The sequence below is a fragment of the Panulirus ornatus genome, chromosome 11, assembly GCF_036320965.1.
Source record: "Panulirus ornatus isolate Po-2019 chromosome 11, ASM3632096v1, whole genome shotgun sequence".
Classification (NCBI taxonomy): domain Eukaryota; kingdom Metazoa; phylum Arthropoda; class Malacostraca; order Decapoda; family Palinuridae; genus Panulirus; species Panulirus ornatus.
In genome coordinates, this window is record NC_092234.1 from 3,879,220 (window position 1) to 3,906,308 (window position 27,089).

At 38.0% G+C, this 27,089-nt stretch overlaps 2 protein-coding genes across 7 annotated transcripts in view; one reads left to right on the top strand and one right to left on the bottom strand.

The window, feature by feature from the left end:
• Nucleotides 1-27,089, bottom strand: part of LOC139751221 (MIT domain-containing protein 1-like) — a 93,118-nt gene that overhangs the window by 37,269 nt on the left and 28,760 nt on the right. For 2 of the 6 annotated variants that reach the window (XM_071666422.1, XM_071666418.1), the window contains exons 1-2: nt 8,336-8,451; nt 5,648-5,799 (exon numbers count right to left, since the gene is read on the bottom strand). The gene's annotated coding sequence lies outside the window, so the exon portion shown is untranslated. Of the gene's footprint in view, nt 1-5,647; nt 5,800-7,034; nt 7,155-8,276; nt 8,294-8,335; nt 8,452-27,089 lie in introns of those variants that run through there. The other 4 variants (XM_071666421.1, XM_071666420.1, XM_071666419.1 and 1 more) reach the window with 4 other exon arrangements.
• On the top strand, nt 8,829-23,987 carry LOC139751218 (uncharacterized). Its single transcript, XM_071666413.1, has 6 exons — nt 8,829-8,958; nt 11,995-12,175; nt 17,030-17,138; nt 18,374-18,497; nt 20,330-20,473; nt 20,824-23,987. Exons 1-6 carry the CDS (start codon nt 8,947-8,949, stop codon nt 22,999-23,001), a joined length of 2,748 nt encoding a protein of 915 aa, XP_071522514.1. The 5' UTR covers nt 8,829-8,946; the 3' UTR covers nt 23,002-23,987.

Below are 27,089 nucleotides of genomic sequence, written 5' to 3' on the forward strand. Positions count from 1 at the left end.
CCCCAGAATTTTCGCCCCCTCCCCCACCCTATGATCCACTTCCGCTTCCATGGTTCCATCCGCTGCCAGATCCACTCCCAGATAGCTAAAACACTTCACTTCCTCCAGTTTTTCTCCATTCAAACTCACCTCCCAATTGACTTGACCCTCAACCCTACTGTACCTAATAACCTTGCTCTTATTCACATTTACTCTTAACTTTCTTCTTCCACACACTTTACCAAACTCAGTCACCAGCTTCTGCAGTTTCTCACATGAATCAGCCACCAGCGCTGTATCATCAGCGAACAACAACTGACTCACTTCCCAAGCTCTCTCATCCCCAACAGACTTCATACTTGCCCCTCTTTCCAAAACTCTTGCATTTACCTCCCTAACAACCCCATCCATAAACAAATTAAACAACCATGGAGACATCACACACCCCTGCCGCAAACCTACATTCACTGAGAACCAATCACTTTCCTCTCTTCCTACACGTACACATGCCTTACATCCTTGATAAAAACTTTTCACTGCTTCTAACAACTTTCCTCCCACACCATATATTCTTAATACCTTCCACAGAGCATCTCTATCAACTCTATCATATGCCTTCTCCAGATCGATAAATGCTACATACAAATCCATTTGCTTTTCTAAGTATTTCTCACATACATTCTTCAAAGCAAACACCTGATCCACACATCCTCTACCACTTCTGAAACCACACTGCTCTTCCCCAATCTGATGCTCTGTACATGCCTTCACCCTCTCAATCAATACCCTCCCATATAATTTACCAGGAATACTCAACAAACTTATACCTCTGTAATTTGAGCACTCACTCTTATCCCCTTTGCCTTTGTACAATGGCACTATGCACACATTCCGCCAATCCTCAGGCACCTCACCATGAGTCATACATACATTAAATAACCTTACCAACCAGTCAACAATACAATCACCCCCTTTTTTAAAAAAATTCCACTGCAATACCATCCAAACCTGCTGCCTTGCCGGCTTTCATCTTCCGCAAAGCTTTCACTACCTCTTCTCTGTTTACCAAATCATTTTCCCCAACCCTCTCACTTTGCACACCACCTCGACCAAAACACCCTATATCTGCCACTCTATCATCAAACACATTCAACAAACCTTCAAAATACTCACTCCATCTCCTTCTCACATCACCACTACTTGTTATCACCTCCCCATTTGCGCCCTTCACTGAAGTTCCCATTTGCTCCCTTGTCTTACGCACTTTATTTACCTCCTTCCAGAACATCTTTTTATTCTCCCTAAAATTTAATGATACTCTCTCACCCCAACTCTCATTTGCCCTTTTTTTCACCTCTTGCACCTTTCTCTTGACCTCCTGTCTCTTTCTTTTATACATCTCCCACTCAATTGCATTTTTTCCCTGCAAAAATCGTCCAAATGCCTCTCTCTTCTCTTTCACTAATACTCTTACTTCTTCATCCCACCACTCACTACCCTTTCTAATTAACCCACCTCCCACTCTTCTCATGCCACAAGCATCTTTTGCGCAATCCATCACTGATTCCCTAAATACATCCCATTCCTCCCCCACTCCCCTTACTTCCATTGTTCTCACCTTTTTCCATTCTGTACTCAGTCTCTCCTAGTACTTCCTCACACAAGTCTCCTTCCCAAGCTCACTTACTCTCACCACCCTCTTCACCCCAACATTCTCTCTTCTTTTCTGAAAACCCATACAAATCTTCACCTTTGCCTCCATAAGATAATGATCAGACATGAGAAGAAAGATCATGAGAGGCATGTGTTTTGGGAGCAGCTGAATGAGTGTGTTAGTGGTTTTGATGCACAAGACCGGGTTATAGTGATGGGTGATTTGAATGCAAAGGTGAGTAATGTGGCAGTTGAGGGAATAATTGGTATACATGGGATGTTCAGTGTTGTAAATGGAAATGGTGAAGAGCTTGTAGATTTATGTGCTGAAAAAGGACTGGTGATTGGGAATACCTGGTTTAAAAAGAGAGATATACATAAGTATACGTATGTAAGTAGGAGAGATAGCCAGAGAGCATTATTGGATTACATGTTAATTGACAGGCGCGTGAAAGAGAGACTTTTGGATGTTAATGTGCTGAGAGGTGCAACTGGAGGGAGAGAAAGAATACTTCCTACGTGTTCCCTGCGTGTCGTAGAAGGCGACTAAAAGGGGAGGGAGTGGGGGGCTGGAAATCCTCCCCTCTAATCATTTTTTTTTTTTCATTTTCCAAAAGAAGGAACAGAGAAGGGGGCCAGGTGAGGATATTCTCTCAAAGGCCCAGTCCTCTGTTCTTAACGCTACCTCGCTAATGCGGGAAATGGCGAGTAGTTTGAAAATATATATATATATATATATATATATATATATAATATATATATATATATATATATATATATATATATATATTTTTTGCTTTGTCGCTGTCTCCCGCGTTTGCGAGGTAGCGCAAGGAAACAGACGAAAGAAATGGCCCAACCCACCCCCATACACATGTATATACATACGTCCACACACGCAAATATACATACCTACACAGCTTTCCATGGTTTACCCCAGACGCTTCACATGCCTTGATTCAATCCACTGACAGCACGTCAACCCCGGTATACCACATCGCTCCAATTCACTCTATTCCTTGCCCACCTTTCACCCTCCTGCATGTTCAGGCCCCGATCACACAAAATCTTTTTCACTCCATCTTTCTTTCTTTCTTCTTTCTTTTAAACTATTTGCCATTTCCCGCATTAGCAAGGTAGTGTTAAGAACAGAGGACTGGGCCTTTTTTGGAATATCCCTGAGGACAGGGGTAAAAAATACTTCCCACATATTCCCTGCGCGTCGTAGATGGCGACTAAAAGAAGAGGGAGTGGGGGGCTGCAAATCCTCCCCACCTATTTTTAATTTTCCAAAAGAGGAAACAGAGAAGGGGGCCGGGGGCCAAGTGAGAATAATCCCTCTACGGCTCAGTCCTCTGTTATTAATACTACTTTGCTTACATAGGAAATGGCAAATATGTATGAAAAAAAGATATAGCGAATGTAAAAATAAATATTCTATATATAGAATTAAGTATGGGTTTACATACTCTTATTTATTTTTCTTATTATACTTTGTCGCTGTCTCCCGCGTTTGCGAGGTAGCGCAAGGAAACAGACGAAAGAAATGGCCCAACCCCCCCCCCATACACATGTATATACATACGTCCACACACGCAAATATACATACCTACACAGCTTTCCATGGTTTACCCCAGACGCTTCACATGCCTTGATTCAATCCACTGACAGCACGTCAACCCCGGTATACCACATCGCTCCAATTCACTCTATTCCTTGCCCTCCTTTCACCCTCCTGCATGTTCAGGCCCTGATCACACAAAATCTTTTTCACTCCATCTTTCCACCTCCAATTTGGTCTCCCTCTTCTCCTCGTTCCCTCCACCTCCGACACATATATCCTCTTGGTCAATCTTTCCTCACTCATTCTCTCCATGTGCCCAAACCACTTCAAAACACCCTCTTCTGCTCTCTCAACCAAGCTCTTTTTATTTCCACACATCTCTCTTACCCTTACGTTACTCACTCGATCAAACCACCTCACACCACACATTGTCCTCAAACATCTCATTTCCAGCACATCCATCCTCCTGCGCACAACTCTATCCATAGCCCACGCCTCGCAACCATACAACATTGTTGGAACCACTATTCCTTCAAACATACCCATTTTTGCTTTCCGAGATAATGTTCTCGACTTCCACACATTCTTCAAGGCCCCCAGAATTTTCGCCCCCTCCCCCACCCTATGATCCACTTCCGCTTCCATGGTTCCATCCGCTGCCAGATCCACTCCCAGATAGCTAAAACACTTCACTTCCTCCAGTTTTTCTCCATTCAAACTCACCTCCCAATTGACTTGACCCTCAACCCTACTGTACCTAATAACCTTGCTCTTATTCACATTTACTCTTAACTTTCTTCTTCCACACACTTTACCAAACTCAGTCACCAGCTTCTGCAGTTTCTCACATGAATCAGCCACCAGCGCTGTATCATCAGCGAACAACAACTGACTCACTTCCCAAGCTCTCTCATCCCCAACAGACTTCATACTTGCCCCTCTTTCCAAAACTCTTGCATTTACCTCCCTAACAACCCCATCCATAAACAAATTAAACAACCATGGAGACATCACACACCCCTGCCGCAAACCTACATTCACTGAGAACCAATCACTTTCCTCTCTTCCTACACGTACACATGCCTTACATCCTTGATAAAAACTTTTCACTGCTTCTAACAACTTTCCTCCCACACCATATATTCTTAATACCTTCCACAGAGCATCTCTATCAACTCTATCATATGCCTTCTCCAGATCGATAAATGCTACATACAAATCCATTTGCTTTTCTAAGTATTTCTCACATACATTCTTCAAAGCAAACACCTGATCCACACATCCTCTACCACTTCTGAAACCACACTGCTCTTCCCCAATCTGATGCTCTGTACATGCCTTCACCCTCTCAATCAATACCCTCCCATATAATTTACCAGGAATACTCAACAAACTTATACCTCTGTAATTTGAGCACTCACTCTTATCCCCTTTGCCTTTGTACAATGGCACTATGCACACATTCCGCCAATCCTCAGGCACCTCACCATGAGTCATACATACATTAAATAACCTTACCAACCAGTCAACAATACAATCACCCCCTTTTTTAAAAAAATTCCACTGCAATACCATCCAAACCTGCTGCCTTGCCGGCTTTCATCTTCCGCAAAGCTTTCACTACCTCTTCTCTGTTTACCAAATCATTTTCCCCAACCCTCTCACTTTGCACACCACCTCGACCAAAACACCCTATATCTGCCACTCTATCATCAAACACATTCAACAAACCTTCAAAATACTCACTCCATCTCCTTCTCACATCACCACTACTTGTTATCACCTCCCCATTTGCGCCCTTCACTGAAGTTCCCATTTGCTCCCTTGTCTTACGCACTTTATTTACCTCCTTCCAGAACATCTTTTTATTCTCCCTAAAATTTAATGATACTCTCTCACCCCAACTCTCATTTGCCCTTTTTTTCACCTCTTGCACCTTTCTCTTGACCTCCTGTCTCTTTCTTTTATACATCTCCCACTCAATTGCATTTTTTCCCTGCAAAAATCGTCCAAATGCCTCTCTCTTCTCTTTCACTAATACTCTTACTTCTTCATCCCACCACTCACTACCCTTTCTAATTAACCCACCTCCCACTCTTCTCATGCCACAAGCATCTTTTGCGCAATCCATCACTGATTCCCTAAATACATCCCATTCCTCCCCCACTCCCCTTACTTCCATTGTTCTCACCTTTTTCCATTCTGTACTCAGTCTGTACTCTTGTTTTAAGAATTCTGGAAAACTAAACTATGCTAAAACCAATGTTTGGATTAGTATGTTCAAAGACTATCAACTCTGTTAGGGCTACGTTATTGTGGTTCACGTCAACATCAGCTTCTCTTACTCAACGTACCTTAGTTGCATTAGAAAAAGCTCTTTAGATATTAAGAGTATTACTACAAAGTACAGAAATTTACCAACTGCAAAGCATCTTATCATTATACACTAACCTTATCTTGAACACAGCTCACATACAGGAACCATGTATGGGTGGAACCTCTACTATGGACACTAGAAAGATTCAGTGGTCTCCTACAACTTGCTGGAGATTTTTACTGTGTTTACATGCAGTTCCTTGGATACTTATAGTATGGTATTCCTTCTGTCAGAATGAAACCACATTAATTCATATGAATTTTGCAATTAGGGTATTTTGAAAACATATTGTGCTTAAGATATATGAATAACTATTTTACATAGTCTGTGCCTGAACACACATTTCTTTCTATACAGTCACATAGCTTGCATGCTTCCTCTGCTATGATAGGATTGCTCTGAGAAGAAATTATTGAAGATAAAATGATTTTCAAGACAAAAGATAATTACACTTATAGTAAGCACTTAAAAATCGCATTTATTATCTTCTGTACGTTAACTATATCTAAAGGATTCATTGCATTAACAATAAAATGAGTTGGTGAATGAAAAACTTGAAATATATCATAATGAAATAAATAATAGAGCACATGTATCTTCACTATATTTACACTGACTTTTTTCATGTTGTACACTCCAGTTATAGACAAAAGTCCACATCAAGGCCAGGCCTTAATTGAAATATAGAGAGAATCAAGAAACAGAAAAAGACAAGGGAAATAATTTACAAATTCTAGAGAAAGTGAAAGACCTGTCTTTGGAAATGTGCCAGATCATAGTTATTGGGAATGACATGTTAACACTTAGTATAAACTTATTCATTTCTAGCAAACGAGTTAGATATTTCTATGTTTGTTTTTACTGCAGTGCTTTCCCCTGCATCTAAACCCTAACCTCCACACTAAAATTTCTACAACACAGATAAATAAAAAGCAAAAAGTCCATCTTTTACGGATACACCAAGAACACGGTGTGATAAAATGTTCACTGTGTGCTCCTCATGAAGTTTAGATACTAATTTCAAGTAATAAATCTGTTTTACTCTTCCAAAAATGATGAGTCAGAGGCATCAAAGAGAATTCATCCATGCTAATGACAAACAAAGATACAGAAACTGCACATAACTTGTGCACCTGTGACCAAGCATCATTCAGGTTATCATAGTAAAAGAAATTCTACACAATTTCTCTTGTTTGAGTTACTATATGCTTCAAGGTGTGGAACTGTGCACTGCTACCAATAAATATCTATTTTTTTTTTTATTATACTTTGTTGCTGTCTCCCGCGTTAGCGAGGTAGTGCAAGGAAACAGACAAAAGAATGGCCAAACCCACCCACATACCCATGTATATACATACACATCCACACATGCACATATGCATACCTATACATTTCAACGTATACATATATATACATACACAGACATATACATATATACACATGTACATAATTCATACTTACTGCCTTTATTCATTCTCGTCGCCACCCCGCCACACATGATATGACAACTCCCTCCCACCCCACGTCCATGCGAGGTAGTGCTAAAAAACACAACAAAGGCCACATTTGTTCACACTCAGTCTATCGCTGTCACATGTAATGCACCGAAACCACAGCTCCCTTTCCACATCCAGGCCCCACAAAACTTTCCTTGGTTTACCTATCAGAATACAGTATGCAAAGTATTTCTTAATAAACAACCTGCAACTCTAAACTTCTTTTACTGGTAAGAAATCATCTTTAATTTCCTTTTTACATTATACTTTCCCAAAGATGTTCAGTGTGTCTTCGACATGCAACTTAACAAACCAATACTTCAGCTCTGAATATGTAATTTCAGTAGTTATGTAATATCATCTATTCAAGGTAATTTTTGCAATTCAACCTAAATCTTTTATAGATCTAATGCTATTTGCAAAAATAGAATTTTAAAGATAATGTTTGCTTTCATTTGTTGTGCAGGTCGTCTACTATGTTCAGCATTTCCTCCAAATGCATGCAACCAATATAGCAGAGATGTCAAAAACACTATCATTTCAATCATACTACTGAATATTAAAGTAAATAAGATCTATCAATTCATAATATGGTAAGTGTTTCAGTTACTTTGTCTTCTACTACTTACTGTCGGGAAACTATATTCTAAAACATTTTTCCCATACCAAAATTTCTTCTAAATGAATCTAGTAATAAGGGTTTCATCAAAATCTACATATTACTCCTCCAGTGTATCTACAACAGAGATGAGTAAAGAGACTCTTATAAGTTCTATTCATTTTTCAAGTGTCTCATCTACTTAATGTGACCCTCATTACTGTTACCTCATTATAGATCGCACAAAAGATATGATCCAGATCATGTTATGTCCCTCCTGTTATTTAAATATTACTGTATCATTACCCCACAGGCCAGTCGTCACACAAAACAATGTAGAGAGAGTAATTCAGGCAATATTCGCCCTAACCTGATCTCAGGCTGAGGGTGAGGATAAAGTTGTGGGTGCCTCTGAAGGTTATGTTACAATGGACACTTGCCTGGATTATTCTCTTTACACACTAATCTATGGGATGATTGTTCTAAATGGTGAATATCCACTGGAACGCCGACAACATATCGGCGCCTTATCAAAGTGCAGGACTATACTAAGCCAGGATCACAAGTTTTCATCCACACTCAATAACCCAACACAATCCTTTCCATTACCTTCACTGCTGCCTCTGTACTTGTAAAAAAAAAAAAAATAACACAAATGATCTACTAACTAGGTGACAAGTGGTTGGATAACGTCTAAATGAAGTAATGTGTCACGAGTCCATTTCATCCGCCGTTATACATGTCCAGTGTTTACATTCCCTTGCCCCATATTTCCTGACTACATAATGGTGAAACTTTCTATATTTTCATATAAAATGGTTTAAGTCTTCCCTCTCTTCGCAATAAGAATATTATTTGGTAAATAGAATAAGTAAACTTTTCTAAAACATTGAAAATATATCAAGTATCTGATTATATGTTTTACTTATATGACAAAGAGATCTTCAGTAAGTATGAAATAATAACTATTTCCTCTTGTTACCGCATTTAGAAAACATCAAATTATTAAAAGAAATGTGTATTATGATAAAGTTTGCGGTATCTCATTCATTCATACATTATTTTGATTACGGTTTAATTGTTTTACTTGTAAAGTCCTCATCATTAAGGTGATAAATGGTGTTTGATATTAATGATACCATCAGGTACGTGAGCCTGAGGTACGGGCCGGACCTCCTGGGATGCCAGTTGACGGCCGCTAAAGGATCGATTGCGATGTTAAACGTTATCAGCTAAACTTTATAAGTAGCTGGATGCTACAGGCCAGCAGCCAGTCGTCATGTCATCCAAGGTAATCTGTGGATGGGCGGCGACAACCTGGGTGGAAGGTTTAAGGGCAACTTGGCAAAGGTTATGAGCCGAGGGCGGCGAGACCTGAGGTGGGCTGAGGCCATAATCTAAACGGTATCAGGAATAAATGTTAAACAAACACTTCTCCATCATGAACTGCATAATGTGGCAAAATAGTTATACTTTAACTATATAATTCTCATAATATAAAGTTAATATAATGATACATTACTTGGTAGTAGGCTTTAGTAAGAAAGGAAGGAGAGGCAACGGCTATGTAACCAACTGCAGATCAGGGCTTCATTCTTTGGGACATTATTATTTAGTCAATCCTCGCTTTTCTGGCATTACAGCAGGAACAAATTAAATTTGATTTTTACTTGATATAATGCCTGGATGAACATTTAACCAGCAACTTCTATACTTAAACTTAGATTAGCTAATAAAGAATTTATTAAATCTATGTTGATATTACAGTATTTCTGGTAGAGTTCCAGCTTAAGGGGTACCATAGAAATGATATGGATGAAACACATTAATGGTCTTCTTATACTTCAAATGATTTAGGCTAAAGGAACATTATATTTTCCATGCAAAGTGCAGTAGAAGGGGTGGGAGGATCAGGTGACATGAGGTAAAAGTAGTTTTATTAATGAACTATTTTGTATTGCAAAAGTATTTGATTTCTGAAATGCAAATAAGTTTCTCATTTCTGCAACATAACCAGGCACAGTTCAAGAACCAAGTAGATCTTTTCTTCAGTTACTGGACCCCAGCATATGATCATCTGTTGCAGATTTTATAAGGACTCTTTTGCACATTTAGATGGGAAGTAAGTTCCCACACTTATTGCCAAGTCTTTGGAGAATGATCCCCTAATGGTGGAATCTTTAATTACATTATGATTAGGTCTGAAAAAATGTTGACCTTAAGGTAAGAGGGAGATTAAATAAAAAGACCTGTTGACAGAGATACTACTTGTAATCCTCACTCTGTGCATAGTTACCTGATAAGGAAGGATATATATGAATATATGATTGTAAGTACTACTCAAGATGTCATTAAGTAAGGAAAAGGATTAGGAAAAGGATTACAAGGGAATTTTAGAGAGATCTTGGGCTACCCGAAGAAATCTTGTCAGTCATACAAAAGTTCATTAATTTAGCCTTGGACCAGCACTAGAGGATGTGGTGGACTCCAAAAGTTTGTAAGAAGATCAGAAAGGACTTAAAGGTAGTGCCAAAGAGTATAAGAAGTTGTGAGAAGACATGACATGAGAGTCAAATTCTTCTGTGCCATCAGATATACTGGTTAGAACATTTATGCTGTGAATTTCAGAGAAATGTACGAGGTCACTGTCTTGATAATAGAATATCTGATGTACAGCAATCTAAGGACGTGTCAAAACAGATACGATTCATACCACTACTCTATAAGATCTGAAAAGACCATTAGACTGGCACTGAAACCAACTTGGTGATGATGACATTGCCCTTGGACAGCCAATGAAAGACTTTGTATTGTTGATGACGAAGTCAAAATGAAGAGACATCTTGGAAATCCGCCCATTAAGTATTGCATTTTCCAAATATTTAACCAGCAGGCTTCCATTTGAAAACAATAAATTCTTAACTTGATTCTAAAGTTGGAAGTATAAGAAAAGCTCTTTAACAGAAGCAGAGGGTTAAGCTTGACATCTACTTGCAGGAGAAAATGTTATGGACATTTTTGATGAATGTTACGTTTATTACTACACATTGGCAATATGAATGCAGATGTATTTGTCTTTGAACACCATTTTGAAGTTACAAAGGAGAAAAATGCTTTGGGAAGGAGTAAGTGAATAGGCTGGGATTGAAAGAGACATTTGAATGATCATTTGTATAACCAGTAAGAGGTAATATCACTGAACAGGGAAATTATTATGATTATGGGAATTGAAAAAAAAATTGTGTACAGCAATTATAAGCTAGAGAAGGATACAAAATAGAGACATGGAAATAAAAAACAAAACCTCCGCCTTTGAGAATGAATTGATGATGAAGGAATTAAACATTCTGTGGAGAAAATTCATAAGCACAGAGGAATTACTTAAGAAAGGGGATGCTATGTAGTAAAATTGGTTGGAGGAGGAACTAAGGGTGTTTATGTAAGGTACAGAGTGATTTAATTACTAGCAATGTTAGAATTATTAAATTCATGAATTTCTTAATCTGTTATAATCACTTCAAAGCTTAACTGAATAGTGGGTAGTAGACCAAGTAGTAGCTTCAAGTGGTGTATTTCTGATCAGATCATAATCAGCATTGATTCAGTAAAATAGAATCCAACCAAATATCCAAATGGTTGCTGGTTTATCAACATCACTTGGAAGTTGCTCGTAACACAGGATAAAGCATATGTTACCAGTCATATACAGTGAGACAACATGGCCAAAAACCAGTTACATAGTCACTGCCATAAGAGTAAAAATGTACCCTAAAATTTTGCCTGTTTTTATAGTAAGGTCTGTTATAATTATTTAATGTGGATTTAGGTTCACATTTGGAAGTTAGGTGGGTTAGTTGTGGATAACCAGAAAAGGCTAAAAGAAAAAAGATATTTCTGGTTAACTTAGCAGTTCTTGTGTTCAGTATCATCGTCTCTGTGGAGAGCATTTAGTTGCTTAAGAAGTTCACCTGATTTTGTACTAAATATTAACCTATCTACCAACCAGTCCCATCTTTTAGGGTCTGTAACACATAGTTTCCTTATTTACTGAGCACAAACAAGGCAATGGTGAGTCATACTGTACCTATGATGTACAGGTTATGTCCTTGGACCTTGAATAATTGATTTACTGCATGAACCAGTACATTGTGCTCCATGAGTGCTACTCCCATTCTATAAACGGTAATTTACTGCTGATAAGAGCCTCTGACTTTGATATTTTATTCAGTTACCTAACTTAGACACTGTCTTATTTCTATAGTTCAAATTGAAACATGCAAAGAACATACATTTTTTTGGTTTTGCTGTATTATGTATTTGATTCCAGAATGTCGTGGTGACACTAGAGCTGGGTCACAAAGCGACTGTGCGGCAGCAGCGCGCATCAAATGAGGTGTTCACACATGACTGGGAAGTGTTCGTCCAGGGGATTAATGGAGCTCACATTGATGCTTTTATAGAAAAGATTGTATTCACTCTTCATAAGAGTTTTGCAAAGCCAAAAAGAGGTAAGAACATTTTTGTAAATACGTTGATATATGCTAAACAACCACCACGTCAGTCAAAAGATCAGCATCATTGTGGATATCAGTCTGTAATATAATAGATCCTGAGTACTTGAGATTCAGAGTATGTCATATTATTAAGTTTAATAACCTGTAAATGAAATGTTTATTTTTGTCAAACTGGTGAAGTTGAATAGGCACTATTCCCATAAAGTGTAAGTAATGAAAATATCAACAGCATTACTAGGAATCAATGTATATTTTGATGTTTTATTGTAAACGCGGGAGACAGCGACAAAGTATAAAAAAAAAAAAAAAAAAATTGTAGAGTATATTAGTTTTCTTTTATCATTATCTCTTACACATAAGTGCATATTTACAGAAGGAAAAGTACACTCCCCATGCCTTAGCATGTCACATACATACAAGAATATTACTGCCGTTGTGTCGTTCAATTGATGCTGGGTCTGATCTCAGAGCATGCTGTGGTAAATGATTTACATTGATTTTATGTGTACATTACATTGAAGGGATTTAATATATCACTGATATACCTTATGTTGATTTAAAGTGTCCCTCACCCAAGTGCTTGTGGGTTACCCCTTCACCCATTAAGCCACTGGAGAGGTGATGTGGGATTTCATTGACCACAAAAAATATGGTCTAAGAAAGGTAACATTTGGCCATTTAGTATTGTACCAGTCTAGCCCACTAGGGCATGTAGTAGAGATGGGTTTACATTGATTTTATGCGTAAAATACTTGCTAGAGATTTGAGATGCTGCTGATATGCCTTTTGTCAGTTCAATGTCAGACCCTCTTTGCCTGTCAGGTAACACCCTAACTTTAGCTTGACATGTATTTCCTATATAACTAGTGACGAATCATTACTGAATTTCCATCAGAGACACCCCTTGCTGTACCTTCACCCCTTTTCATCTGCCACTCCTCACCAGGACCTGTTTGCATTAATTCTAGCACTATAACCACAACCATGTGTCAGCTCTGTACATATCTTTAATATGTATTTCTCTCATTTTAAAATAAGGAACAGAAAATTTAAGGACCTTATATTTTTGTCCATATCATGATTCACAAATAGAAAATAGCTCACCATTTAAAGGGTAATGCCATTGGGATGATGTTTTGACTAAGCAGTGATGAGATATATATATATATATATATATATATATATATTTTTTTTGCTTTGTCGCTGTCTCCCGCGTTTGCGAGGTAGCGCAAGGAAACAGACGAAAGAAATGGCCCAACCCACCCCCATACACATGTATATACATACGTCCACACACGCAAATATACATACCTACACAGCTTTCCATGGTTTACCCTAGACGCTTCACATGCCCTGATTCAATCCACTGACAGCACGTCAACCCCGGTATACCACATCGATCCAATTCACTCTATTCCTTGCCCTCCTTTCACCCTCCTGCATGTTCAGGCCCCGACCACACAAAATCCCCTTAACTCCATCTTTCCACCTCCAATTTGGTCTCCCACTTCTCCTCGTTCCCTCCACCTCCGACACATATATCCTCTTGGTCAATCTTTCCTCACTCATTCCCTCCATGTGCCCAAACCATTTCAAAACACCCTCTTCTGCTTTCTCAACCACGCTCTTTTTATTTCCACACATCTCTCTTACCCTTACGTTACTTACTCGATCAAACCACCTCACACCACACATTGTCCCCAAACATCTCATTTCCAGCACATCCATCCTCCTGCGCACAACTCTATCCATAGTCCACGCCTCGCAACCATACAACATTGTTGGAACCACTATTCCTTCAAACATACCCATTTTTGCTTTCCGAGATAATGTTCTCGACTTCCACACATTCTTCAAGGCTCCCAGAATTTTCGCCCCCTCCCCCACCCTATGATCCACTTCTGCTTCCATGGTTCCATCCGCTGCCAGATCCACTCCCAGATATCTAAAACACTTCACTTCCTCCAGTTTTTCTCCATTCAAACTTACCTCCCAATTGACTTGACCCTCAACCCTACTGTACCTAATAACCTTGCTCTTATTCACATTTACTCTTAACTTTCTTCTTTCACACACTTTACCAAACTCAGTCACCAGCTTCTGCAGTTTCTCACATGAATCAGCCACCAGCGCTGTATCATCAGCGAACAACAACTGCCTCACTTCCCAAGCTCTCTCATCCCCAACAGACTTCATACTTGCCCCTCTTTCCAAAACTCTTGCATTCACCTCCCTAACAACCCCATCCATAAACAAATTAAACAACCATGGAGACATCACACACCCCTGCCGCAAACCTACATTCACTGAGAACCAATCACTTTCCTCTCTTCCTACACGTACACATGCCTTACATCCTCGATGTAAGGCGTGATTCCAACAATGTTGTATGGTTGCGAGGCGTGGGCTATGGATAGAGTTGTGCGCAGGAGGATGGATGTGCTGGAAATGAGACGTTTGAGGACAATGTGTGGTGTGAGGTGGTTTGATCGAGTAAGTAACGTAAGGGTAAGAGAGATGTGTGGAAATAAAAAGAGCGTGGTTAAGAGAGCAGAAGAGGGTGTTTTGAAATGGTTTGGGCACATGGAGAGAATGAGTGAGGAAAGGTTGACCAAGAGGATATATGTGTCGGAGGTGGAGGGAACGAGGAGAAGTGGGAGACCAAATTGGAGGTGGAAAGATGGAGTGAAAAAGATTTTGTGTGATCGGGGCCTGAACATGCAGGAGGGTGAAAGGAGGGCAAGGAATAGAGTGAATTGGATCGATGTGGTATACCGGGGTTGACGTGCTGTCAGTGGATTGAATCAGGGCATGTGAAGCGTTTGGGGTAAACCATGGAAAGCTGTGTAGGTATGTATATTTTGCGTGTGTGGACGTATGTATATACATGTGTATGAGGGTGGGTTGGGACATTTCTTCGTCTGTTTCCTTGCACTACCTCGCAAACGCAGGAGACCGCAAAAAAAAAAAAAAAAAAAATATATATATATATTCCTAAGAGTCCGTGGGGAAAATGAAGCATGATAAGTTCCCAAGTGCACTTTTGTGTAATAATCACATCATCAGGGGAGACACAATAGAGAAATATAACAGTCAATTGATATACAACAAGGAGACGAAGGTAGGATGCCATTTGGTAAACATGCGATTGTCCAAGACAGACAATGAGCGTTCATAAACTTATCATTTTACAAATTTTATCAACAATAAAGTTGTCTAATTTTTATAGACCATCATTAGTATTAAGATTATAATTCTTTGTGTATTTAATATAGAAGATTCAATGATATTTCTTGTGGTAATAGAGTTAATAACTGAGATGTCATTACTCCACTCAATACAATGATCATAGTTTTTAACGTGATTAAACAAGGCATTTGATTCCTGTCCCATTCTTATACTATATATATATATATATATATATATATATATATATATATATATATATATATATATTTTTTTTTTTTTTCAATGAATTACGCTAAGCATTTTAGTTCTGATCTAATTATGCAAATCATTATAAACAATGAAATGTATTACTGGTCAACCATTTAATGAGTCACACATGTACGTTTTTACCTAATTGTTCCACCTGGTGCAATGAGTTTACTTTAAGAAAAAAGAGTGGCCTCATTTTCATACATCCACTTTGGCTATCATGTATAATGTCACATACACATTTATGAAAGCTTAAGTTTCCTTGTCAACTGGGTTTTGTCCTATTTTCTCCTTTCTTTTTATCAACAATTTCCTTTCTTCAAATTAACTATGCGTTCATAAGCTGATGAGTCATCACACCATTCCACCACATCCTTCAAATCTGTTTCATCTTCTCTCTCTTGATCCACATCTCTTTTGATTAAAACTACATCTGTAAACTCAAGATTAGAATAGAATTTTGCAGCAAGGCATATGTTACCTCTGAAACCCAATTTTTTTCCTATTTTCCATTCTAAAACTCGGATCTCCTTTCATAGTTCTGTAATTTGACCATTCAATTAATTTACTTGGTATTCTGTAACATCTTTTATCTTGGAAACCCCCACAGTACTTAGATATTTAAGTATGCCTCTAAGAAACTGGAATTCCTGTTCAGATAGTTGAAAAAAAATCTCAGAACAGTTGCTTCATTTACATAAGGGTTGGATTCATCCTTATATTTAGTAGTTCTTTCCCATCCAATGCAGTTCTTGCTACATATGATTCTTTGACAGTCAAGAATAATTTGGTCCAATTTATTAGCTCACCTATTCTCCTCAAAATTTGATGCAATTACTCCATGCTGCATTGTTGGTCCCTTTCCATCTTTTCTGAATATTATCAAGTTTTTACTCTTAAGAACTGGATACTTGTATGCATCAGCCATTAAATAGACCATTTAATACACAGAAATTAGTGCTTAATATGATTTCTGTGTGACTGTGGGCTACACAATGATAGGCTGTTGTCATGTTTTTATTTACTCCTTCACCATTAAGCTTTAGAACTCTTTATCTTCTCTTGCGTTTGCTACCAACCTATGACCTGTCCTTTTCTAAATGCAGATTTTACACTACAAAAACTCGTAAATTCTTTTCACTTTACTGAATTATCTCTTTACCCCCCTTCTTTTGAAGGCTTTGCTTCAGTGAGAGGACTTTTGTCTATATTTTCATAAAAATATGTTATCTGCCATTTTCTCCATTTGTATGCAAACATCAAACTTGACCAGAAGGTTAGGTTTTGTAGAATCTCATCTCATATTAAGTTAGTAAATGTGAATGCTTCCTTCATTGTGTCTTGAATGAATAAGCATGTTCTGATGAAGCATGCTCTGATGAAGATTTGCTAATGTCCTAAATATTTCAGTTTTGAAGGCCCCACCATACAAAGTGTGTGAGAAGGGCTATGGCAGCTTTACACTCCCCATTGAGATATATTTCAAAACTAACAACTCAGATGACACACGCAAGGCTCAGTAAGTACAAATTTTTCTTTAAGCAGATGTAAGTTTGTGCTCCAGAAACATGAAATATGAAATTCAAAAGTGTGAAAATTGCTGAAAAAGTAATTGCTTTCATTAGAGATAATATGGTTTTCCCTTTCCTAAGTGATCCTTTCCTGAATACTCACCTTTACCATGATAATTCAGTCTTATCTATTAGTACCATATTATGTCTCTTGAGAAACATGATGCCTTCACCTGGTATGTGGCAAGGTTCTCATGAAATCTCATCTTATCATGGTCTCTGTACTACACATTTCTTAATCTGACAGCAAGTCTGGGACACTAGTTTAAATAGGACAATGTCCAGTCCAGGGCTGGGTTAGAATTGGGCAACTTTTAAAGAAGGCAGCATTATCTTCCTCATAAAACATTAAAGGTGGTGGTAGATTCATATAGTATCAGATATGAGCAACATGATAGAACTTTGTTTGTATTGCATGACAGGTACCAAGTGATAACAGGCAGTTGATGGTAGTGGCTGGGTAACAATAATTGGTTTTATAAAAGGCTTTTCACATAATGTATGCTGAACATGTTCTGGACAGTGGCAGGGAGTGCTGTTGTCCTTAGTTTGCTATCTAGGCTCAGTGTTAAAAAAAACTAATTTTCAGCCATTTTATCCATTTCCAGTTACATAGTTTCTGCAGTTTTATATCGAACACTTAATTTACACAGAGTTTTGTACATTCATTCATGTTTATATATGCCTCACTTATCCCACACCCATTCATCCCATGTGGATATATAAATTATTCTAGTCCTTCCTATGTTCCTTCTTGTAATCTGCCATCATTCTTTTCTGTAGTGTATCAACTAATTTTTGACTTTAAAATTACCTGTAAAACTTTACCCCAATGGCACTTGCTAATAATGTCTTTTTTTTTTTTTACATAAATATGTCATTTAGCTTCTAACAGTAGTGTTGTAGGTCTAAGCCTGTAACATACTAGAATAAAAAACCTGCCTGAAATTGAGAACTAGCCTGTGAAATTTCTTTGACTAAGCTAAAACGAACTGCTTGGTCATTTCAGAATACTGCTAAGTAGTGGTCTTGTAAAAATATTTTAAAATTCAAATCAAGTGAAAGAGCTGTCTACTGTGATCATTGCAAAATGTCAGATTGGTTACTGGAAAACTCTATTAATGCATAATAAATTTCTAATCATTGCAAAGGGCAAATTATTTACTTTCTTGATATTTGATAGGTTTGAGTATGACCTGTTCCTGCAGCATGTGAATGGCCCACCAATCAAATACTCAAGAAAAGAGAAGCTCACTTTCCTCAAACCTTCAGAGGACTTTAAGCGGAAACTTTTGTTGGGTGGCGGGGTAGGTTGTTTGTGTCATCCAGTTATATGATTTCTTCATGTATGTCGTGTATTTTTGTTTAACCATATACAAATATGATATCTGGCTTGTTGATTTTAAGTTAGCTGATCATGGCCCTAGAACACTTAAGAGATAGCTGCAAAGTAATTTCTGCCCACCTTTACCATCAACACCACAAATTGGATCTTTAACTTATGTAAATACAATGAAAATTTTTTCCCATGTTATTCAAATCAATTTGGTGTATTATCCTGAATTGTAAAGCCATTATAAAGAAAGATGATCCACATGAAAGTTGCCTGAATAATTATATGTGTTAAGTGGATTGTCCAAGTTGTGTATGTTACTGTTGAATTTTTGTTATATTTAAGGGTGTTCAAAAATCTTTTGATGGAAGGTTTTATTTAACTAATTGTGAGGTGTGGAGAAATTTCAAGAATTAGAACCAGGAGTATGACACAAAATGGTTTGAAAGGGGACAACCTGGAGAAAGCGGAGTACTGTAAGTATCTGGGAGTAGACATGGCAACAGACGGAACCATGGGGGCTGAAGTAAGTCGTAGGGTGGGAGAGGGGTTGACCGTTCTTAATGAATTGAGGAGTGTGTGTAAGGAGAGGTTGCTTGTCTTTTAGGACAGAAATAAGTTTGTTTAAGGGTATAGCAGTCCAGGCAGTGTTGTATGGATGTGTCTTGGGCCTTAAATGCAAATAAATGGAAGAGGGTGGAGGTAATGGATCTGAAATGCCTGAGGACAATACGTGTTGGGGCCAGGGTGATGTGAGAGGTGTGAATTTTCTCCATTCTTCATAGTTGGGTGCTGTTAGTTTTGTGATTCACCATTTTAAGAAGCAACAGCAGTTTGCAGTTCACATTTCAGAGATTAGGTTGCTGATGGAGTTGTTTAGAGTGTGGATTTGCTGATGGAGGAAGTTTTTGTCTGAGAATTTTTCTTTGCTCTATAAGATCTGCAATTTGGGAGAAGTTTTTGTAATATTGTCTTCCATGTCCTCATTGTATTTACTTTTTGCTGACTTGGTTGATGACATGGTCTAGGTATGGGAAATTTAGATATCTAAGACAAAGTTTTAAAACTTGGATTTAATGTACTGTGTGAATGCTGGCCTGTCTGCTTTACTATCCTTCTCAAAAGCAAATATAACAAAGATACAGACCATACAAAATAGAGCACTCAGATCAATTACTGGCAGCCTCAAATACTGAAAATCTACACAATGAAACAAGATCCTCCCAATAAAATCCCTCCACAACATGCTCGGGACTTAATTCTTTTCAACAGCATTTGATCCTTCCCACTCAAACCACTCCGTAACTAACCATCAACCTTAACATCATATCAAAAAGCCTACCTTAGCCTCAAACCTAAGCACCTTTCACTCGCAGGCCTCCCTACCTTCAGCAGATGTAATACTGACAAAACACATACACACTAATATAAATCTACAGTGGCCAGCTAAGAAGTTGGCTGAATATTTTTTGTCATTCTTGTGGAGGAGAAATACTATGTATTTCTGTGTGAGGAAGTTTGATATCTGTAGCCACTAGTACTGCATAACAATGTTTTTTTCTTATTAGGTTCAACTGATTTTCAGTTTAATGTATAATGTGATCAGATATGATAGCTGGCACTTAAAGATTTATATAGAAAGTTTCTGTGCTATAGTTTTTAAGTAATTAGTAAAATGGAGTGTAGATGTTGGATCAGAGAGATTTGTGATTTACATATATCTAACAGTCATCCCCATTCCATTCCCAATGATTCGGGTGATATAAATTTTTCAAAGGTGCCTTAATTTGTTTCCTCCATTTGCAGCTGATTGTGTTGGGTCAAGAGGACAGTGGTCAAGGGGACAAGATGGCTGTGTCCAGACCATCAAGTGGAGCCAAGATCAAACCTCATGCTGCACCTCAGCCCCAACAAGACACAGCCAAGAAGCACAAACATCAGGCTGTAAAAGTAAGTTATAGGACTTTTTAGATTTATGTACACTGTCTGTGTTAATCATGTCCTCAGTCATTCTGTTTCATTCATCCTTCACTCTTATACTATAAAAATACATCCTTACATAATTTTTAACATGTTTCTTTTTTAATTTCATGTTATGCTCTGTAGTTTGCTGTACCTCTACATCTTTCAGTAAACTAGTAACTGACCATGTCTTTGATTGGTTTTAAAAACTTTAAGGTTGTGATCAGGTTATATATGTTTTGTACACAAATTTTTAGACATATATTGTCTGAACCTCTGCATAGTCAACAAAAATAGTAAAACTGAATGTAACTTCATACTGATATATTTCTTTCCAGGAACCAAAGGCAAAGCCAGAGTCCAAAGTGTCTGATCAGTTCTCAGCATTGTTTGGTGAGCCCATCAAAAAAATTGCTGACCAGAAGCCAAGTAAAGTAAAACCTCCAAAAGAAAAAGAGAAAGTGCCTGAGAAAGTCACTGAAAAGTACAAAGACAAAACTCCCATATCTAAATCAAGTGAAAAGAAACCAAAAGAGAAACATAAAAGTGAGAAAACCTCCTCCTCTTCCTCTGTGACAAATGTGACCCCAGCAAGTACCTCAGAGGTGAAGGAGGAAAAGCGTGAAAAAGTGAAGGAAAAGAGTCACAAAGAGAAACATAAAAGAGATAAAGATAAGGAAAGAGATAAGCACAAAAAGGATAGAGACAGAGATAGAGAAAGTAAGAAACAGAGGGAGAAGGAGATATCTAAACGAGCATCTTCTCCCTCACTGAAACAGTCTTCATCTCCAGCATCCAAGCGTTCTTTATCTCCTTCATCAAAACGATCAACATCCCCAGCATCTAAACGATCATTGTCCCCTTTTTCTAAACGATCATTATCTCCAGCCAGTAGTATAAAGTCAGATTCTAGTGCAAAAAGGAAAAAATGTGATACAGAAAGTACAAAAATTGTGGTTGAAAAACCTCCTGAAGAGACAAAAGAAAAGAGAAAAGATAAGAAGAGAGACAAGAAAGAAAAACATAGAGAAAAAGAGGAAGCACCCCCAGTGGAAGTTGAGAGAGAAAAGCCCCTCGAAAAGTTGGCTGTTAAGACAGAAAACTCCACAAAAATGGCAGCACCCATTTTAAAGGATGAATGTGTTATAATGCCTGTCAAGAATGAAGAGAGGAGTCCAGCCAAAGAGAGAAATAAGGTGGAGCACAAGGTTAAGAAGGGTACAGTTAAGGAAATCAACAAAGAGGAGCCTGTGGCTGTCACACCTCAGGTCACTGTCAAGGAAAAGAAAGTGAAGGAAAAACCTACACTTGTTGTCCCTCCACCTGCACCACCCAGGTCAAGATCATCATCAAGGAGCCCCTCACCTTCCCTCTCTGTTTCCAGGTCCCCTTCACCTGCATGTTCAAGATCATCCTCTAAATCTTCCAGATCGAGAAGTCCTCCATCACCTGTTTCTATTGGGCGAGAATCCCCATGTAGATCACGCTCCTTGTCAAGATCTCAGTCACCAGTTCACTCTAAATCCCGATCACATTCGAGATCTAGCTCTGGATCCAGGAGATCGGTTTCAAGATCACCATCAGTTTCAAGGTCAAAATCTGGATCACCCTCTCGATCTCCCTCACACTCCAGATCACACTCCAGATCATGTTCAAGGTCGAGATCACGCTCCAGATCAGTATCAGGTAGTAGATCACGGTCCAGTTCACCTGCTAGGTCCAGGTCAATATCCATGTCACCCACCAGGTCAGTCAGCAGTAGTTCTAGTGAAAGTTCACCATCACGTATGTCTGTGGGTGAGAGTCAATCTCAGGTTCATGGCTCAAGGGCTGGTCCTTCAAGGCCATCACTTCCTGCTGGAGCAGATTCCAGGGGCTCAACAAACCCTTTGAGCATTATGATGAAAGAAGTAAGTAGCTCTTCCAGTGAGAGTGAGGAACGAGGGAGCACTGAGGGTAAAGGGCAGGCAAAGGTACCCCTACGGTCACCTTCAGATGCTAGTCGACCTATGCACTTGGCAGCCAATCAGCAGCCATTAACAACTGCTTGGCAAGATACAAAGGAGCTGATAACATACAGTGATGATGAAGTAAATCCTGTGATCAAAGACAACACACGAGGTGGTGGCAAGCGTGAACAGATAGCACGTAGACCTCCCCAGAGAGACAAGAAGAAGCGACGTTCACAGCAGGAGAATAGCATCATTACAACCAATCCTCCTCCTTCTTCACCCAAAGATATCACAAAACCAATGAAAGAAGAGATTAAACAGGAAGATATGAAGGGTATAAAAGAAGAGGTGTCAGCTATGTCACAGTTAACCCCTGAGTACTTGCAAGAGCTGGTTGAGCTGCAGCACAAGATTATGAACTCAGTTGATCGCCAACAGCTACAACAAGTGGTGGACATTATAGCAGAAAACAGTAGCTTTCAGCTCACTCAGGCACATTTCAACTTTGATCTGTGTTCTCTTGATGCTCATGTTGTGAAGCAACTCCAGGGTTGCTTCTCTTAGTGCTTAATCATCTCCACGAATGACGCACATCAGTTTCCGTTGGCGAGAGTCTTGGCATATTTGCTCCAAACATCTGGACGGTTCAAATTCTTAGTGACAGCATCTATGCATGCCTGATCATCTATATTGTTTGTCATTGAACAGTATGCTGGTGAAGGTTTCCTAAGGATTTCTTGCCTGATATATGCGGAACTGGACCATCTATAGTCTGTGATCTTAGCCCTCACCTACTATAATCTATTGTACAGTTATTTATATATTTCTTCTTCAGCGCCCTTTGTTACTTGGCTTATCTTTGTTTTCCTCTTGAGCAGCTGTCTCACAGATGTTAATAATTCTCATTAGAAAAGTTCAGAATATCATGAATATTGATGACTCAGTTGCAGCTCAGGTCTTTAGACCGTAATTCTGTGATTTAAATTCTATGAAAAGAAAAAAGGTTTATTGTTCCTTAAACTTTTCTAATTCTTCATTCTAATTCAGTCTTATAAGTAAACACACATGTTAATTGTTGGTGGTGTCATCCCAGTCCCTATTATTTGCCCATGGATTGAATGTAATTCAATGAACTCATGGTTGTTGATGCTATGTATCAACATTTATGTGCAATCAAATATATATTGACTGCAGTTTAGATCTTCTGTTTGTTCTACTCATTCTTGACAATTACTGTTGAATCTCAGAATTTTTTATTGTTTCTTGCAAGGGCTAACTTAAATCTTCCCATTTTTTGTACATTTGTATGATAATTTATACAGTATATGCCATCAGTTTTGATCAATTTTTTTCATTGCCTTGTTATTGTTGTAAACTTTGGTGTTGAATATCCTGTGTGGTAAAGTGACACACAGCTGCTTGTGTGAACATACGTATGTGTGTATATATGTATGTGCATGTTTGATGTGTGCAGGCATGTTCAATGCACTGAACCAACATTGTGCAATGGTGACTACACACTTCTGAAAAGAATGAATTGTATTTTCTCATGAATTGGTATAATTGTCCTTCCTTATATTATTCATGCAAGCGCTTTGCATGGGATGATGGGCCTCCCTTATATCAGGGATGCATATTTTTAGCTTAAAATAGAATATTATATGATGTCAGCCAAAAGCTCAAGCATGTACCATGATTACATCTAATTAATGAGAGCAGATTATGTGGGAAGCAAAAAAAACCAAACATACTGTATCAGAGTATGCTTGTTTTCATTTTAAACCACAAGAGTATATAAAAAAATCAAGGTATTAAATGCAAAGCAATGAGATGATATTCCAAAAGAACATGTCTCAACACAAAGTAAAGCATCACGAGTGTTTCGCACTAAAATATATGGGCTTTAAGAAACATCCCACTACAAATGTTAAAAAGATCATCAGCCATACACCAAGCGTTTCAATATATACCTCTGGTGTTTACAAACTGGTGAATCACTCTAATGAGCAAACTACACTATATGACTTGTAGTTACCTCAGAGTAACCACTGCCTTTAAGGAGATAAAACAGATACAGGAATGATGGGGCATGGTTGGTGAGACTATGGGAAAGGAGCTCAACACTCTTGAGGCCCCATCTCTATATGACTTTATGATGACATACCTTTTTCTTTTAAAGATGCTGTCTGCATTCATAATTTCATCATTTTTTTTTTAAATTCATCATCTACTCTTATACTATGAAAATACTTCTTTAAATCTTTTGTAATAAGTTTCTTGCTTGTGTTATGGCCCCTGGTTGATCTATCTCAATCCTCAGAACTCTTTGCCGTTCGCTCCATCAACTGATTTAAAAACTTATTGCTATGATCAGGTCCCCACCCCCCTACTCCATTCTTCCATGATTAATTTAAGGCTTCACATTTTCCCTGTCAATTATCTCTAATTCAAGTACCGTTCTTGTTGCCCATTGTGAGTGATGAGCAAACCTGAGAAGCATTTACTTGTTTTGGCTCTACAACATAAATGAACAGTTTGTGAAGGAGACACCTTACAAAAGAACACAATTGTATGGTAAGAAGATCTATATACGATAAGTCAAGAGACTTAGGAGGCGAACAGGTGGTCAATTCCCAAAATTTTCATGGTAATCACCACAATATGTAAGTCCTAACCACGACTCAGGCTCAGAGGAATGTACATATTTTGAATACCTAATGACGGTACTAATATAGCTATCACAATTTTTTACTTTCCATTAATTAATGAGGGTAAAGGAATAATAATCGGAACTTTCATTATATAGACGAAAGTATCAACAATGTCAACATCCCCATAGTGTAAATGTTCTTTGAAAATGGGTATACGTTAGCAAACATATACTGTGGACGTTCTTATCTAATGATCAGTCAGCATACATGAAGTTATAATCGCACTTAAGTAGTTCAGATTTCGTTTACCAAAACTTTACAATATTATACATGTTTTACGGAAGAAATCCGACTCATCAGGAGCAAACAAATCAGTTTCAGCTCCCAACATAGCGTAGACTTGCTCTGAGCGACTGAAGTGCGATTACACCATAAAACTATCACGGAATTGTCATCGTCATATATATATATATATATATATATATATATATATATATATATATATATATATATATATATATATTCCCTGGGGATAGGGGAGAAAGAATACTTCCCACGTATTCCCTGCTTGTCGTAGAAGGCGACTAAAAGGGAAGGGAGCGGGGGGCTGGAAATCCTCCCCTCTCGTTTTTTTTTTTAATTTTCCAAAAGAAGGAACGGATAAGGGGGCCAGGTGAGGATGTTCCCTCAAAGGCCCAGTCCTCTGTTCTTAACGCTACCTAGCTATCGCGGGAAATGGCGAATAGTATGAAAATATATATATATATATATATATATATATATATATATATATATATATATATATATATATATATATATATATATATATATATATATATATATATATCCCTGGGGATAGGGGAGAAAGAATACTTCCCACGTATTCCCTGCGTGTCGTAGAAGGCGACTAAAAGGGGAGGGAGCGGGGGGCTGGAAATCCTCCCCTCTCGTTTTTTTTTTTTTTAATTTTCCAAAAGAAGGAACAGAGAATTGGGCCAGGTGAGGGTATTCCCTCAAGGCCCAGTCCTCTGTTCTTAACGCTACCTCGCTAATGCGGGAAATGGCGAATAGTTTGAAAGAAAAGAAAGAAAATATATATATATATATATATATATATATATATATATATATATATAAGAACAGAGGACTGGGCCTCTGAGGAAACATCCTCATCCAGCCCCCTTCTCTGTTCCTTCCTTTGGAAAAAAAAAAAAAAAGAGAGGGGAGGATTTCCAGCCCCCCGCTCCCTTCCCTTTTAGTCGCCTTCTACGACACGCAGGGAATACGTGGGAAGTATTCTTTCTCCCCTATCCCCAGGGAAATATATATATATATGTATATATATATATATATATATATATATATATATATATATATATATATATATATATATATATATATATATATTATCAAGAAAATTACAATCAATCAGTTGCCAAAAATAAACCATTCTGTTGTTGTTTTACTTAAATCACTGGAGTCTTGAAAGACACGAATAAGACGAATTCTTTCGTAAATCTAGATGACTATCCCAGTTCAGTAATGCTGCCAATGACATGTAATTAATTCATCATTATCAAAGCTTTACGTATTAAGGATTCCCATTAAACAAATATCCACAAATTTCCTGGATAGGTTTCATTTGGTAAAAACGAAATATTTGTAAATGTCTCACCAAGGATGTATACTGATTACTTTGCGCGTATGTAAGTACTTTATTATCCCTTGGTTTTGGTTGTACACTTTATTATAAATTAGCTTCTTGAATTCAGGGAAACTGTGAGAATAATACAAGGTTTGTTACAGATAATAAGTTTCAGCGATCTTAAAATATAAAACAACTGGAAGGTATCATCAAATCTGTAATGTGAAGTTAACGCGTAGTAATATCAGTGTGTTATTTCCGGAGGGAATGACGGTTTCAGAGTACAATACTTTTTTTTTTACGTTATGGTCGAAGACAGTCAACGGTCACAGGCGACGGAAATCGATGTGAGATAC